Raw genomic sequence first — 18888 nt, forward strand, 5'->3', positions numbered from 1 at the left:
TATAGTCCAAGCCCAAAACGTATGGGATATTGGCCCAATGAGCCCAATACAATAAATTTGTAGAGAGTGGGTTGAAGAACTAGGCCCTAATAAGTTGAACAATGGCTAGTACTGAATTGAGTGGCAATCAAACACGAAATAAGGGATTCTGATATCAATAGACTTTCACTCCAAGGAGGTCACACTTGTATATATTGATCTCAATTGAATATAAAGACAATTTAAATTGCTACAATCTTGTTTTTCCCTTTTCTTTCTTCTTTTTCTTTTTTTCCTCTTTTTTCAGGAAGGGTCTCTCCCATTATATAGCTCCCTTTGGAACATCTTGATTCTACACTTGTTGATCATCTAAGCCTCCACTTAAGTACTTGTCCCATCAGACACTCTCACTGGCTTTCTATGAGTTGTGGTAGCCAAGGTAACACTATTCAAAGGTCTTCTCCACATAAATGTAGCCAGAAAAGTAGTTGACATGCATTTAATGCGGTAGCAGCAGCTTTCTCCTAGATATTTTTGGGCTTCCTTCCTTCTTGTATGTTCATGAAGCATGTTCCTATCATTGCAGCTTCTTAGAGGGTCATTCTACTTGCTGGAATACATATTTGAGCTGCACATGCCACATCAGAGGAGTAATTCCTCCTCGTACTATCTTTCATTCGTTCCTTACTCATGAGACTTTAAATGGGGACCCTAAATGACTATTTGCCCCTCCTCAGACCATTCAGCATCCTCGGACAAAAGCCTAAGGCCCAACATATTATCCTGGGCCTTTATCTCTACAATAGCTCCTCAAAATTCCGGTTTTTCCCTTTCATGCGAGAAGAAAAAGTGGGGTTTTGATTTCTAAGAGATGAAACCAATTGATTCCTTGATTCACATGTGTGGGAGCACGATTTTACGCGCCTTATAATTGCTACTGATGCTTCGTAGTCCACGAGGTGTCATTAATTGCTCTAGGCGGCACTATGTTCCCCGCATCCGACGATGAGGCACCAATCCAACGGTTGATATCTTTCCTAGAATTCTGAGCGGGAGTATTCCCACTCATTCCCTCCCTTTATATAAAGCATAAAGGGAAATCACTTTCTCCTTATTTCATAAGTCTTCAAATTCTCCAGAGATTCCAAGCACTCAAACTCACAGAGCTTTCTAAGTTACTAGATTCCCTATACCTTTTCTTCTAGAAATCCTTGAAAAATTTTCTAAAAGTTTTCAGAGATTTAAGCAAATCTTAGTTCTTGTAAGTTTCTATCTCTTTGAATTTCTCATTTTCTCCTTAGCCTGTCCCCTCGGCCTAACAGTTCTTAGTCAGCCCTTTAATTTGTCCGGATGGGTAGATTCAAGCATTTAGTAAACTCCCCTACCAAAATAGAGGCCTTTAAGAAAAGATACCACATCCCACAGGAGGTCGCTTTGCGATATTGTTCTCCGGAACAAATAGTGTCGCACAGAGAAATGGGGGAGGTCATCATCCCTATGATAGCTTTCATAGAAGGGGGGATGACTCTCCCCATGGGTAGGATAATGCGGGATTATCTCCTTAACCATAGGATATGCCCCCATCAATGCGCACCCAACCTCTTTAGGGTCCTAGGTCGTGTTGATGCTCTCAATGAGCATCTAAATTTAGGGCTCACCTGGCACGATGTGGCCCATAAGTACGAGTGTCACTCCCTCAAAAACGCGGGATATTATCTAAAGTCCCAATCAGACATTGTCAGATTAGTATCATGTCTACCTAAATCTAACAAGGGTATGAAAGATGACTATCAGATAGCTTTGGGAGCGTAGCATGATGGCCTTCCCTACCCCGTCCGAGGTGGAGAGCTAGGTGGGATACCTTAGAGTTAGGTTCTATAGCAAGAAATCTAGATTCTTTGACTCCAACCATGTTGTTATTTCTCTTTCATCTTACTTTCTTTTGATGATGAATTTTAGCTTTCTAACCATATTCTGTCTCTCGGCTACCTTTGTAGATAAGATGTACGTAATGCCTAGGCTCAGCTTTACCAACGTTGCCACTTTCAATTATCTGTTGAGGTCTGAGATTTTCATAAGTGGGACAGGCAGCTTCGAGCCGTCCACTTAATTTTGGATTTCCAGCTATCAAGATGTCGATAACGCTATAAGAGCAGGTGATACAAGGTTGGTTCGGATTGACATTTCTCGGCCAAACTTCTTAACCCGAGATGATCTTCCACCAGTTGCACTGCCAATTCCACAGATTCTTCCACCAGTTGCACTACCACTTCCACATATTCTTTCTGAAGTAGCGGCAATACCTGAGGAGGAGATTGCCTCATCTCGTCTATCACTAAAGGAGGAGATAGATAAATTCCATTTTGAAGAAGAGAATCCAAGGGCTCCTCTAGTCACCATCTCGGACACCGAGAGTGAAGCAGACAGGCATTCTAGTGTTCATACCCCAATTTTAATGATTGCCCACCTAGACAACTCCTCCGAAGAAGAGGAAGACAATATGGTGTTGAATAAAGGCAACAAGAGTTTAAGAGAACTCATGTCTTCCAGGGGCAAAGTGTCAACTTCGAAAGAAGCCACCAAGTCCCAAGTTCCCTCCAATCTTCCCCCTCCTCCTCCATTGATCCCCACTGACCTCGGATTGAAGCCAGTTGTTGACTTGAAGAAGAAAAGGCCAATCGAGGTTCTTGAGGAAGGCGAGGTAGGTCCTCAGAAGGGGACAAAACATCAGAAAGTTGTCCAAGATGCTCGTGACAAGAGGTCTCAATCTGTGGATAGCCGAGAAGAACTAAATAGGGCTGATATGCACATGACACTACACACATGAAGTCCTTGGCTGGAAGTGGACGGGACTCCCATCCCTTGGAACGCCTCGGTCTGAGAATTCCAAAGGGGGCAAGTGGGGTACATAGCTAAAGCCCTGGATCAGCCTTTACTCCTTTCTAAGGATATGGAAGCTTACAGGCGCTTTAAGTAGAACGACCTCTTTCTGTCATTAAAAAGGGACCTTGCTATGGTAGGCAATCAATATACTCGTGAATTTGGATACTAAATTGTATTTTCGTTATTTCTCTACTTCTTGACTCCTATTATTTTTCTGTGATCTTTGGGCAGATTACTTAACAAGTTTTCGTGGCCGAGGAGTGGAAACGTGATGCTCGCAAATAGGCCGAGGCCGAGGCCCTCTCTTGTGCTGAAGTTGAGAAATCATTGGGGGCCCTTAGGCAGGAGCAGGCTGAGATGTCTAAGAAGTTAAAGGAGGCGAACCAAGCTCGTTCAAGTGTCGAGGCTGGTTTGAAAACTGTAGAAAGGCAAGCTGAGAATTAGTACCAAAGGCTACACTTGACTGAGATAGATCTGGCCACTCAGAGACAGTTGGTCCTAGATCTTAAGGCCGAGTTGCAGAGGCTGAAAAGCAGGCTTCTTATCAACTTGGCGTGAAGGAGATGCAGATAAGGCTTACTGAAGAGCTTTCAGAGGTATGTAAGGATTACTGCAACGTGACATGGGAGAGGGCCCTTAGCATTGCAGGAGTCCCTGTGGACTTTGTCTGGAGGCAGCCCGGGAGTGTTTATTATCATCCGGATATCCGTGAAGTCCCTGGTGCTGTTTCTTCTCCTCCTACCCCTGTTCCAGAAATTCTGAGCAGCCACCTGCTATCCAAGATGCTTTTCCTCTCCCCGAGGCTTCCAAGTTACCCAGCCAAGCTGGTGATCAAGGCCAAGGGACCGGGGTAGAGAAAGAAAAGGGTAAGGACAAGGGGAAAAAGCTCTCTGCAAAAGCCAAGGACGCTATCAAGGACAAGGAAGCTACAGCCAAGGCAAAAGAAGTAGAGGCCATGAATCAAGAAGCTGATCCCAAGGCCAAGGATGCTCCTACCTCCTAGCCGAGCCAGAAAGAAGATCCTCCTGCTCCTCCAGCCAAAGACTAGCACTTAGGATCCTCTTTTTCTTTTCTTTTTTAGAATGACACTATGTCAATATGTATAATGTACTCTTTTTTTTTTTTTACTTAATGAGAACGTTTTTCTCTTCATCTCTTGTTCTTTTGCTTTATCATTTTTATACACAACATTGAACTATTGTTACTGTTCCTTCAACAAAAGCCAATAATATTACACTGTCAGTAATCTAAATAATTCGATCAAGTACCAGAAACAAAGTTATATATTAAGTGTTCGTATTGTGAATTGAATCTTTTGTAATGAAGGTTGATATTGATAAACTTACATCATGTGAGGGAAAATAAAAGAGGCAAACAACCTGTATTCTGCTCATCACTTATGAAAATAAATATAAGTTTCAAGTTGCTTAAAGATTTCAACTCGAGGATGTAAACATAACCTTGGATCTGTTTTGACCTTTGGTGAAAAATAAAGGGGTGTTACAGAATGTTGATTTCCCCGAAGTGTGTGGTCCAGGGGACCTGACACAACTTAGGTTCTGTTTATACGCTTGTATAGATACCTTTGAGTGTTAATTTCACCTAAACATGTGGTCCGAGAGACCTGACATATCTTAGGATCTGTTTAAACACTTATGTAGATTCCCTTAAGTGTTAATTTCACCCAAGAATGTGGTCTGAGAGACCTGACATAACTTAGGATCTGTTTAAGCACTTATATAGATGCCATTGAGTATTAATTTCTCCTCAGCCTGTGGTCCGAAAACCATGCAGTGCTTAGGTGCTGTTTAATACTTAAAAAGATGTCAAAAGTAATTAATTTCCCCTAAGCATGTAGTCCGAGGAGCAATGCAGGACTTAGGTTCTATTTAATACTTGAATAGATGTTAAAAGTAATTAATTTCCCTTAAGCCTGTGGTCTGAGGAGCAATGCAGGACTTAGGTTTTGTTTAATACTTGAATAGATGTCAAAAGTAATTAATTTCCCACAAACCTATGGTCCGAGGAGCCATGTTTAATACTTAAATAGATATCAAAAGTAATTAATTTCCCCTAAGCCTGTGGTTTGAGGAGCAATGCATGACTTAGTTTCTGTTTAATACTTGAATAGATGTCAAAAGTAATTAATTTCCCCTAAGCATGTGGTACGAGGAGCAATGCATGACTTAGGTTCTATTTAATACTTGAATAGATGTCAAAAGTAATTAATTTCCCTTAAGCCTGTGGTCCGAGGAGCAATGCAAGACTTAGGTTCTGTTTAATACTTGAATATATGTCAAAAGTAATTAATTTCCCCCAAACCTGTGGTCTGAGGAGCCATACAGAACTTAGGTTCTGTTTAATACTTGAAAAGATGTCAAAAGTAATTAATTTTCTCTAAGCCTGTGGTCCGAGGAGTAATGCAGGACTTAGATTCTGTTTAATACTTGAATAGGTATCAAAAGTAATTAATTTCTCCTAAATCTGTGGTCCAAGGAGCAATGCATAACTTAGGTTCTGTTTACTACTTGAATAGATGTCAAAAGTAATTAATTTTCCTCAAACCTGTGGTCCGAGGAGCCATACAGGACTTAGGTTCTGTTTAATATTTGAATAAATGTCAAAAGTAATTAATTTCCCCTAAGCCTATGATCCGAGGAGCAATGCAGGACTTAGGTTTTGTTTAATACTTGAATAGATGTCAAAAGTAATTAATTTCCCCCAAGCCTATGGTTCAAGGAGCCATACAAGACTTAAGTTCTATTTAATATTTGAATAGATTGAGTAACAGGAAGCACAATGCCTTTACACAACAAAAGAATTTATTGATAAAGGAAATTTTCATTAATAATAATACATTTTCAGGTTGTTTACATTCTAAGGGCACGGTATTACATGCTCATCTAAGTCTTCTAGGAAATATGCCCCTATACCAACCACAGAGGTGATGCGATATGGTCCTTCCTAATTGGATTCTAGCTTTTCCTATGTTGGGCTTTTTTCAGTGCCCAGAACTTTCCTGAATACCAAGTCACCAGGCACTAGTGGCCTTAGCTTTACCTTGGCATCATAATCTTGCTTATGTTTGTGTTGGTAGTATGCCAATTAGACCATTACACTTTCTCTTCTTTCTTCAATAAGATCTAAGCTCCTTTCTAGCAACTCGTTGTTACTGCTCGGACTGAATAAACTGGTCTTTAGCATTGGAAAGCTCGTTTCTAAAGGAATAACAACCTCGGCTCCATAAGTCATTGAAAAGGGGGTCTCCCCCGTTGATCTGTGAGGTGTGGTTCAATATGTCCACAAGACATGTGGCAGTTCTTCCACCCATCTTCCCTTCGCATCATCCAACCTTTTCTTAAGTCCGTTTACTATGACCTTATTAACAGCCTCGGCTTGTCCATTCCCTTGGGGATAGGCTGGGGTAGAATATTTGTTCGTAATTCCCAATTCACAGCAATATTTCCTGAAGGACTTACTATCAAACTGAAGACCATTGTCCGAGATGAAGGAATGAGGGACCCCGAACCGAGTAACAATGTTTTTCCAGACAAACTTCTTAGCATCCACATCTCTAGTATTTGCTAAAGATTCAGCTTTAACCCATTTAGTGAAATAGTCAGTACCGACCAGCAGATACCTCTTGTTCCTTGCTGCTTTAGGGAAATGGTCAACTATATCTAAGCCCCATTGAGCAAATGGCCAAGGACTGGATAGGGGGTTAAAAACTCCTCCTGACTGATGTATGTTTGGTGCAAATCTTTGGCATTGATCGCACTTCTTCACATATTTTAGCGCCTCTTTCTGCATATTGGGCCACCAGTAGCCCTAAGTGATAGCCCTGTGAGACAAAGATCTACCTCCTATGTGGCTTCCACAGATCCCTTCATGCAACTCCTCAAGGAGTAGTTCTAATACTTCAAGGTGAATGCATAGTAGATATGGCCCAGAAAATGAGCGCTTGTATAATTTTTGGTCCTCGGACAGCCAGAAACAAGGTGTCTTTCTCCTTATCTTGTCAGCTTCTGATTTGTCTTTCAGCAGGATGTCCTTTTTCAGAAATAGTACTATGGGATCCATCTAGCTAGGCCCAACCCTGATTTGGTGAACATGAATCGCTTGTCCCTTTACCTCTGTGGGTTTGCACAAGTCTTCTATAAGGATAACCCGAGGTAGGCTCTGTGCTGAGGAGGTCGCAAGCATGGCAAAGGAATATGCATGTGTGTTTCCACTCTTAGGGACGTGCAATAGGGTGAAGGATTCAAATCCTAATTACAAATGCCTAACCTGACTTAAATACCTTTGCATTCTCTCATCTATTGCTTCTAGTTCGCCCTTCACCTGGCCAACGACCAGCCTCAATTCCGAGAAAATCTTTACTGCCTTTCCTTACATTCTTTGAACCATGGACATTTCCTCCAGCAAGGCTTCATATTCAGCTTCATTATTCGTGGCCAAGAAGCCCAGTCTTAGTGACTTCTCAATAGTGAGTTTCTCGGGTGAGATCAGAACTAGCCCCACTCTAGAGCCCCTTTAATTTGCCGTACCATCGACGTATACCTTCCAAAATAAAGGTTCTTACAGGGAGATTGTGCCAACCGATTTTCCATCCATGTTCTGTGTCGTTGATGTTTCTTCTAATGGGGGTTCAGTGAACTCGGCCACGAGGTTTGCCAGTAACCTTTGACAGAGGTACGAGGCATGTATTTAATGTAAAAAACCCCTAGAACTGTGCCCCTCATGCACCATTGCCAAAATGGTCTTCTCCAGCGGTAGATAGCAAATCTCGGCCTCATGTAGTGATTTGCTCACATAGTAGACTGGCCGTTGTACTCTATTGTTAACTCGTATCAACACCAAACTTATGGCATGAGGGGCCACCGCATTATAAGAAAATAGGACCTCATCCATTTCAGGACTGGACATAATAGGTGGCCGAGATAGGTATTCTTTAAGTTGCTGAAATGCCAAACCACACTCCTCAGTCCACTCAAATCTCTTCTATTTATTCATCAATAGGAAGAAAGGTCTGCATCTATCTGCGGATCGAGAACTAAACCGGTTTAAAGCAACAGTTATTCTGGTTGGCTTCTGAACTTCTTTGGGATTCCAAGGTGGTTGCAAATTGTTTATCCTTATGGGTCACCATATAGCCTAGGAATTTTCCTAATCCCATGCCAAAAAGAACACTAAGAGGCATTAAGGCGCGACTTGCGTTTTCTCAGTATTTCAAAAATATTTCAGAGGTCTCCTACATGCTTGGACATCACCTTGCTATTCACCACCATGTCATCTATATAGACTTCAATATTCTTGCCCAACTGAGATTCAAACATTTTAGTCATCATCCTTTGATAGGTGAATCCTGCATTTTTCAAGTCGAATGGCATCACCTTGTAATGGTAGTTTCCAGTGGAGTAACAAAAGCTGTCTTCTCTTGATCATCTGGAGCTAGCAGTATTTGATGATATCCTTGAAAGAAATCTAAAATGCTCATCCGATGATGGCCTACAGTAGCATTTACCAGCTGGTCTATCCGAGGCATAGGAAATGGATATTTTGGGCAAGCCTTGTTTAAATCTGTGAAATCCACACATACTCGCCATTTTCTGTTCTTTTTCTTTACTACCACAGTATTGGCCAGCCACTCAGGATAGAAAACTTCTTTGATAGCCCTCGCTTGCTTAAACTTCGTCACTTCATCTTTGACAGCATCAGAATGATCTCTAGATGAGCGCCGAGGATGTTGTTTTTTGGGGGTAACAGATGGATTGACATTCAAATGGTAGCAAATGAAATTTGGGTCCACCCTCAAAGCTTCATAAGCACTCCACACGAATACATCCACGTTTTGCCTCAGGAATTCGATTAGCTCTTCTCTCTCTTGGGGAGGCAGCTGGGAGCCAACCTAAAAGAACTTCTTCGAATCATCGCCAACAACAACCTTTTCTAAATCTTTGCACTTTGCTTCCTTGGTTAATCCATTGTCGGGCAATACCGAAGTTCTTGATTGCTATAAGTCCCTTTCAGCAGAGGCCGAGGACTTCGCATTAGGCCTATGTAAGATGGCAGCCACCATGGACTACCTAGCCATAGACTGATTCCCTACAATCTCTTTAACCTGGCCATTAGACGGATACTTCACCTTCTGGTGCAGGGTAAAAGAAACATCTTCTAAGGCATAAAGTCAAGGTCTAGCCACAATAGCTGTATAAGGTGAATAAGCATCCACCACAATGAAGTCCACTTCCACCACATCCGAACCAATCTGTATGGGCAGTTTAATCTTACCTCTTGGAGTAACTGTCTTCCCCTCGAAACTTACTAGTGCGGAATCGTATGCTATTAGGTTCTCGGGTTTCAAATTCAGCCCCTTGTACAGGTTGGGGTACATTATCTCGACAGCACTTCCCTGATCTACCAACACTCTTTTCACATCATACCCCCTATCCTAAGTGTGACCACCAAAGCATCATCATGGGGTTAGATAGTTCTGATCTTATCATCGGCTGAGAAGCCCAGAAATAGCGGGGCTTCTATTCTAGCTCTTTTTGGCTTTGAATTGCTGTCTTCGGTTGATAGTCGAGCCACAGACATCACTGTAAAGGGACAGGAACAGGTCCTACTGGGGGCAGCGAAGATGATATTGATCGTTCCCAGAGGAGGTCCTGAAGGAGCATCTCTCCGGGGATCCGTACCTATCTGCCTCGCCTGGCCGCTAGAATGGTGCAGCAGCTGCTTCAACTTCCTTTCTAAGACCAACTGGTCCAAATGGCCCCACAAATTCTTGCAGTCTTCTGTAGTGTGCCCCTGGTCCTAATGATATTGGCAATAAAGGCTCTAGTTGCGTCTCATGGGGTTTCCAGCCATCTTATTTGGCCATTTGAAGAATGACTCGTTCTTAATCTATTCTAGAACCTGATGCAACGACTCTCGGAATACTGCATTAACGGTTTGGGTGTTGGTAGACCTTGATTGTCCAACAAAATCTCTCCGAGGTCGGTTGTTATTGAATCGATCCGACCTGAAATCTCTCATCTCCTGAAGGATAACCTTAGTCTTTCCTTTACCCAGTTGCTGGTCTTCCTCAACCCTTTTATACTTGTCAATCCGATCCATGAGTTGGCACAGGCTGGTGACAGGTTTTCCTGTTAAGGACTTCCTTAAACCATACTCAGTTGGGAAGCCGCTCTTGAAGGTACTGATGGTGATGTCATCAAAGTTAACATCTATCTCATTGTACATCTCTCAATACCTGTCCAAGTATGTTTTCAGGGGCTCTCCTTCTTGCATGGATAAAGACAATAGGAAGTCTAAGGGCCTAGGGATCCTGGTACATGTGATAAAACGGGAGTCAAATGCCCGAGTGAGCTCCTTGAAGGAATTTATAGAATCGGTCCTTAGGTCGTCGAACCATCTCATCGCCATAGGTTCCAAACTGGATGGGAACACTTTGCACATCAAGGTTTCGTTCTTAGAATAGACAGTCATCCTCTGATTGAAATGGCTCACATGCTCCACCGGGTCCATTCGTCCATTGTAGATGGTGAATGTTAGCTGATGGAAACACCGAGGAAGAGTTGCCCTTTCAATCTTATGCGTGAAGGGTGACTTGGAAATCTGGTTCAAAACTTTGCTCATTGCATCATTTCACAATCCTCTGTGAGTTGGGCTCTTGCATCTGCGTTCACTGTGGTTCTCCTCTTCATATGAGAAGGATTCACTAGGAGAAGTCCTTGATCTACGTCGATAACCGCTATCCTTCTCATCGTCGGAAGAGGAATCAGATGGGGTGGGAGTTCATTTTCGTTGTGCATGACGTAATTTCTTCTTTAGCTGGTCAGTTTCCCTTTGCATGGCTTTATTATGTTGCTCTTAAGAGACATGACTCCCAACTCAAGAGTGGCTTTTGCGTAATGTGCACGCAACCCTCTTGATCTCTCCTACGCTCAAGGTTGGCGAAAGGATTTTCACGTTGAGATGTTATGGATTCTGCCTGGTGTGGGCTTGAATCTACCATAGTTGACCGTTGTTTTCACTATCACACAATTTCTTCCCGCAGACGGTGCCAATTGTAAGGTCTTGACAGTCCAAGCCCAAAACGTATTAGATATTGGCCTAATGAGCCCAATACAATAAATATGTAGAGAGTGGGTTGAAGAACTAGGTCCTAACAAATTGAACAACAGCTAGTACTGAATTGAGTAGCAATCAAACACGAAATAAGAGATTCTGATATCAATAGACTTTCAGTCCGAGGAGATCACACTTGTATATATTGATCTCAATTGAATACAAAGACAATTTAGATTGCTACAATCTTGTTTTTCCCTTTTCTTTCTTCTTTTTCTTTTTTTCCTCCCTTTTAAGAGAGGGTCTCTCCCATTATATAGCTCCTTTTGGAACATCTTGATTCTACACTTGTTGATCATCTGAACCTCTACTTAAGTATATGTCCCATTAGACGCCCTATTTGGCTTTCTGTGAGTTGTGGTAGCCAAGGTAACACTGTTCAGAGGTCTTCTCCACATAAATGCGGCCAGAAAAGTAGCTGTCATGTATTTAATGCGGTAATATCAGCTTTCTCCTATATATTTTTGGGCTTCCTTCCTTCTTGTATGTTCATGAAGCATGTTCATATCATTGCAGTTTCTTGGAGGGTCATTCTACTTGCTAGAATACATATTTAAGCTACACACGTCACATCAGAGAAGTAATTCCACCTCGGATTACCTTTCATTCGTTCCTTACTCATGAGACTTTAAATAGGGATTCTAAATAACTATTTACCCCTCTTCAGACCATTCCGCGTCCTTGGACAAAGTCCAAGACCCAACACATTATCCCGAGTCTTTATCCTTACAGGTTTCATTCATTTAATTAAGTTGGAAATGGTTTTTCCACATTTATCAGTATGACAAGTTCTCCATTTTTGGTCGGTGTGAACTGTGAAGTTGCCTGCCTTTTTCTAAGCTGAGACAAGATGCACGGTAAGGAGCCGGAAATTTTGACTTACTATCAACTTGTTTAATACGACGAACAGCCACGAAAGGTTAAATTTAAATTTGTGTACTTGTACCTTTATATGCAAGAAAGCTTTCTACACTTTTAACCAACTTTAACAATATATATATATATAAATATATATATATATATGTATATATATATATATATATATATTCTTTTTAAATTTTTTTATAAATAAAATAATTCATCCGAATGGTCCAATACGACTGTAGATTAGACCTAATTCTTACCTGTTTATATCATTGCAAATCTTGATAGTTTAATCATTGCAAAACTTGTTATATAATAAAAAAGTGAAAAATACATTCTTTTAATCATACATTGGCCAACTCATTTTCTTTGGAAAATCTAATTAAAACTTGGTTTAGTTGATTACAGAATTTGTAACACAATTAAATTTTTTTTTATCTTATTTTTTTTTAAACAAACATGGAAATTATAAAGACATGATATAATCTAACTGTAGATTTACAAAAATTAGAGAAAGTTATATAAAAATGCATTAGAGTTTATCCCATGCTTAGGCCTTAATGAATTAAATTTTGTCATTTTTCTTTACTATACTATCAAGAATAATGAAGATGGATAAAGGTTTCAAATTGAAACGCTCTTATAATTCTAGAACTTCAAATTGGAAAAATTAATAACTGAAATTTAATATAAAATATGACGTCAACAAGACTTTTATACCAATGAACATATATCTTTAACGTAGGATGTGTCAATCTCACATAGCTAGAAAATCTACTTACTATAAAAAAGTCTGTAATAGAAGGATGTATATATAAATAAAATAATTCATCCGAATGGTCCAATACAACTGTACATTAGACCATTCTTACTGTTTATATCATTGCAAATCTTGATAGTTTATTCATTGCAAAACTTGTTATATAATAAAAAAGTGAAAAATACATTCTTTTAATCATACATTGGCCAACTCATTTTCTTTGGAAAATCTAATTAAAACTTGGTTTAGTTGATTACAGAATTTGTAACACAATTAATTTTTTTTTTATCTTAATTTTTTTAAACAAACATGGAAATTATAAAGACATGATATAATCTAACTGTAGATTTACAAAAATTAGAGAAAGTAATATATATCTTTCACATAGGATGTGTCAATCTCACATAGCTAGAAAATCTACTTACTAAAAATAAAATAAAAAAGTCTGAGAAGGATGTACATATAAATAATACTAGAGACACAATATTTTTTACAAATGTTGAATTAGTAAATTTTTATTAGTTCTTATATGGACAATTTATCACCTTAACAATTGTAAAAAAAAAAAAAAAAAAAAATTGTGAAAAATATTGACTTTATGTTCTATTTGTTTTGAAATAAAATATTTTCAGATATTTGATATGACAAGTAAAATTTTTCAAGTAGACCACCAAAACCGATGGCTTAGCACCGAAGCCACTGGTGCCAGAGGTTCGGTGACAAGATCACTGGAACTTGCAGTTAGAATGGTGGCTCCAACGACTGGACTTCCAACGATCTCCATTAGAGCGGTATCTCCGGTGATTGGACCATCAACACCAGTTGACAAAATGATGTCTTCTATTACCAGATATTCAGTACCGGTTGCAATGCGACGTCTTTGGCCACCGTTTGCTTGGTGCAGTGTCTCCGGCCATCGAACCACCAACACAAATCACTTGAGTGGAGTCACAGGCCACAAAACCGATCTCCTAAGTGAAGTCACCAGACACTAGACCAATGGCACCGGTCCCTAGAGCGGAGTCTCTGACCACCGGACTGCTGTAGGGTCTTCAACCACCAAATTGTGGGCATTGGTGGCCGGAGTGATGTCTCTAGCCACCAAACTAGTGACCTTGTGACTAAATGGGGGAAAGGCAGCCACTTTGTCTTTTTAAAAAATGTTTTACCAAAATTTTAAAGGTAAAACATTTTACAATTTTTTATAAAGAATTTTACGGTTAACAAAAAATATTTTACAAGTTTAATTATATTTTACCTGCAAACAAACATTTAAAAATAAGAAAAAAATATTTAGAAAATATTTTACTTCTAAATAAACAGAGCATGACAACAATTTAACAATAAAATCTAAGTAACATGCTATTACTTATTTTGATTTGGATTTACTTATTGGATCATGCTAACAAATGCCTTTAGAGTATTGGTTAACAATCTATTTTAGAAAAGTTTTTATATCACTTTTATGAGAAATAAAAAAATACTACTAAAATATTAATTATTTTTTTTCTTTTTCTATAAAATATTTCTTTAAATAAATTGTTAATCAATTAAGAGTATTTGTTAGCATTTTTCTTATTATTATTATTATTATTATTATTATTATTATTTTTAATGAAGGTAGTAGAATGGATATAAAGATAATTAAATGGTTTCCACTTTGGTGGAATCCCAAAATTTTCAATGCGGAGATAATCCGCAACGAATCCAGTGAGACTTTTTGGCTTTTTCACACTTGGAAAAAAGGCACACACGCACGCGAGACGGGAGCATAAAAACCTGAACTGCAAAAAAGCAAAACAACGAATCAAAACCCAACAAGATCACATGCGTCTCACGTGTATCATTACGTGGTTAAATTTCATTGGTTGTATCCACGTGAAGGACAAGGTAGTATCATCCAACAGTTCCACACCCAAAAAAAACCTCCTCCTTCTTTCATCATCAACAAGCTCATCACCGACGCTGACACCACTCTCTCGTCAGCGCCTCACCGGGTCACACAAAATTTTAAAAAGAATCTAAACAGAAACGCTGAAAACTCCTCACATTTCAAGGAGTTCTGTAAAAAGATTAGAGAGAGAAAAGAATAGAGCTGTTGCTTGCTGCTGCTGCTGCATCATTCATCAGTGAGAAAGTCTGAAACACACAAAAAAGAAGAAGTACCAAGTATGGATGATTTCAGATCCAAATCCTATGGTGATGGAAGGATGCAGCAGATTGAGAGATATTCTGGTGTGGGACCCACTACGTCATCTGGGATTAACATCAACAGCAGCAGCAACAATATGCAGGATTTCAGGAGCTACAGTGCTTCCTATGCAACCTCAGCGCACCCAGCTGAAACCCAGAACCAAAACGAGTCCAAGTTCAAGAAGGGCAAGTCTACAAATGCGGCTGTTTCAAAGAGCTGGAGTTTCAATGATCCTGAATTGCAGAGGAAGAAAAGGGTTGCTAGCTATAAAGTCTATACTGTTGAAGGCAAAGTCAAAGGGTCTTTCAGAAAGACCTTCAGGTGGCTTAAAAACACGTGCACCAGAGCCGTTAATGGCTGGTAGTAAGTAAAGTTCTGAGCTTCTTCTGGGCATTTTGCTTGATTCCATTTTTATGTAATAATGTTTTGATCAAGTGTCTTTCTTTCAATATGGTATTTACTATTTGGTTCTGGAGGTATAGGATTTTATGAGGATTGGAAATGTTGGGATGTGATTGTTGGTGAATAATTTGGTTTATGCTTTGTATATTTGGGGTACCTGTTGGAAATGGAAGCCTCTTTCCAATTGAGTTTATGTTTGTTTTTGTTGGGTTTCTTATAGATGGTAATAGTAGTGGGGGGAATAAGGTATGTGAAAGTATGTTGATATTTGTGTTGTGTAGTAGACTCAATGCTGAGGCTTCCTAAACTAAGATTTGGTGGATTTAGAAGAGAAAAAGATACAACTTTTTGTTGCAATTGTTAACGTAGGTGTTATATAACAAAAGTTGTGTCACTGGAGCTGTGGAACAAAGTTGGGGCAGACCATAGCCTCCTGAATATCTTAGATAACATAGTAGAGGTGGGCAAGAGAGATTTGTTTAGTTTTACTAATTACCAACACTCTTTTTGTTTTCCTTTCTGGGGCATATGTCTGCTGTTGTATTAGGTGTGTTTCTGTTTGTTGGAGATGGAGTGGAGAGGCATTAGTTTTTTTAATCTTGTGTGAGACATTAATTCATCCAGGGGCTTTTGGAGAGGGCATCTATTTTCAGTAAAGATGTCTCCTCCTGTACTGAGCTTTTTAACTTTAGAATATATTCAGGGGGGGAGTTCTGTTATGCCTTGTTTCCCAAGTGCTTGTTCTGTTCTTTTTGCTCTGCAAGGTGAAGATCTCCCTCTTTTTCACTTTAATGAATTTGCTTTTACAGTACAAATGGCAACATAGAATTTGTTCCATGAAACATGGATTGAGGCTATAATTAGTCCATGTATAAATTCCTTTTGTAATTTTTGGCTATAGATTTTTCTGAAATCTTCGCCCAATTACTTGTATTAGTTGTATATATCTAACCTTGTCAGTTCTTTTGACAGAGTAACAGTGCAATTTAGTCTCATCTCTAAGGTGTGTTCAATTTAATTGTTTTAACTCTAATTTGATTAGTGAATACAATTAATTTGTGTAGTATTACTACCGTCATTGTCATTATTGTCATTATCATTGTTACCAATATTACTACGAACTTCCTAGGCTAGTATTCAATGATTTTCATCTAATATAAAATCCAAAGAGTTTCATGTCTACTCCAGACAATGCTTTTATCTTTGATCCTCTTCCTGGATCACTCTTGTTACCTCTTTTTATACACTACCTTATTAGTTTGCCCAAAAAGAGAAGAAAATGAAGAAGAAGCAGAAAAAAAGGAGGCAAATACAAAATTCAAATAGCTAGCTTGCTGGATGCATTTTGGGGAAAAGACTATTTAAATTTTGATATGCACTATTAGGGAGGGCTGATAATATTTGACGCGGCTCATGAACATGACACGAACACAACACTAAGTTAGTAGCTTAGGGTTTTTGCTTAACAAGTTCATGTCAAATTCGGATTGACATGAATTAACCAGTTTAATAAATAGGTCAATTCAAGTTTGACATACTTGAAACCCATTTGAACTTGTCTGACCCGTTTAACTAAAGGTCAATTTTAGCAATTCACCCCTAAAAATTTATGGTTGTAATTATATTTGTTGGTGACTTTGTTTGGAGTATAGTTGTATACTTATACATTCTATAGAATATGATAAATGCTAACAAGTTATTTGTGTTTGATAAACATGCTTACCGAAGTACATGACCTATATTTCAAATAATTCGTGTAAACTCTAACACAACTTGTTTATTAAATAAGTTATATGAGTCGTACTGTATCAATTTGTTTAATAAACATGTCATGTTAGGGTCAAGAGATCCTAACACATAATAAATGTGTTGTGTTTGTGTTTACTTATATAGTCAAATACTCATAAGTCAACTCTACACGTGAACACGAATTGCCACCCAATGAGAATGCTCCTAGTCCTAAGTTGAGCCAAAGGAAGGAGAGTGGTTGCATTTTTAAGGATTCAAGGCTGCTAGTGCACTTGAACAATAAAAAAGAAAGACTACAAGTGTTGAAAAAATCCAACGAGTGCATTCATGTTCGGGAGATGGGTCACTACGGTGAAAACTGAAGGGTTTTTGTTTTTTTTTTTTTTTTTTTCTCTCAAGGGAATTCAACCCTTCTCTTTTTTGGTCTTCTTTAATGTTTTAGAGGCAAGACTAAGGTGATCCACGTTTGCTGCAATGCACGTTTCAGCTTCTTTTTTTTTCTCGCAAAGGTTGACTTTTCAACCATAAACAGTGTATCCGTGCATTGTTTATGGACTCACAAATATCATTTTTTAACCACTTTTTCATTAAAAATGGATCTTACGGTACTATTCACACATTTAAAAATTATTTTGCTATAAAGTTTTCAGTTTTCAGTTTCAGCAAAATAAGTTATATCCAAACGTACCTTAAGATAGACAATAATTATCATATTTATCACAGAAACTATACATAAATCGTGATAAATTGACTCTAAATTAGGAGAAATTAATAGGTCCATCAGGAGGATTGTTGACGTGGCCTTTCTTGACCTCTCAATCAATAAAATGTTGTTATTTATGCAAATGTGACATCATTTGATAATTTTTATTTTTTATTATTTGTGCTGATTAGGAAGCTTACACATATATTTATATAGATGGTATCATCTCATTGGTCAGGGGAACCACATCAACAGTCCTCCTGTTGTAAGTAATAATTTCTCCTAAATCAGTGAAACATTATCTGTGTAGCAGCTGAGCACCAGCCTCCAAGAATCGGTGGTTAAAAAGAAATCAAAATTAAACTGACAAAAGTCACCAACCAACAATGGTTAAAAGGAAAAACAAATTCTAAACCAGCAAATGGTTAAAAGGAAAAACAAATTCTAAACCAACAAAAAAGACGCTTCAACATTATATTTTAATGGTAAAATAAAATCTTAAAAAATTGAACTTGAAAAATCATGGACTCCTATGAGAAAAGTGGTTCAGATTTTTAACCCCCAAAAGGCAACATTGATGTCTCTCTCTCTCTCTCTCTCAAACCTTACTGAAAAAAAAAAAGAAAAAAAAAAGGGGCCTAAATCAAATACAAAAAACCCCAATATAAACAAAGCAAATTTCAATAAATGTACAAGATATGGTGAAGGGAAGTGCATGATGCTTCATTGATCTAGAAAATATAGGCCTTAATGAGCGTTTTCTGAGTATCGATCTAACGATGTAACATAAATAACGGTGTCTCAGCAAATAGTTCACCACAATTTCTATATAAAAATGCTATGTGAAAATGACAACGTCTCAATTTGTGAGGAGGTATGGTTGTCCCCTACCCAAGTCTACCTTAGCCTCAGGGGCTCCCCAAGAGAGCTGGTATCTCATGCGCCAGGTGCATAAGAGATTTAATCCCCCAAGAGATGGGAGAGACCGTATGGCTCAAAGATTCGAAAGGATATGAAATCACCATAATGTCCCCACATTAAATAGCAAGGAACCTATGAGAAAATTGTCATAACTTACTCGTTTTGCTACAATTTCCAAAGAAATAATTATTTTCTTACTTAGCCATCGGAGTACCTTACATCAGCTCCTCTTTTATCTCTAGTGAGTTAAACCGATTTAGAGGTGCTGAAGGATATATACAAACTAATTTATATAGATAA

General features: G+C 38.7%; 1 protein-coding gene across 1 annotated transcript; it reads left to right on the forward strand.

Moving 5' to 3' along the window:
• Positions 1 to 14392: 14392 nt before the first annotated feature.
• LOC115976089 lies at positions 14393 to 16214 on the forward strand. Its single transcript, XM_031097191.1, has one exon. The coding sequence runs from the start codon at positions 14791 to 14793 to the stop codon at positions 15175 to 15177; it is 387 nt and encodes a 128-aa protein (XP_030953051.1). The 5' UTR covers positions 14393 to 14790; the 3' UTR covers positions 15178 to 16214.
• The last annotated feature ends 2674 nt before the right edge of the window (positions 16215 to 18888 follow it).

The sequence above is a fragment of the Quercus lobata genome, chromosome 2 (assembly GCF_001633185.2).
Source record: "Quercus lobata isolate SW786 chromosome 2, ValleyOak3.0 Primary Assembly, whole genome shotgun sequence".
Lineage (NCBI taxonomy): Eukaryota > Viridiplantae > Streptophyta > Magnoliopsida > Fagales > Fagaceae > Quercus > Quercus lobata.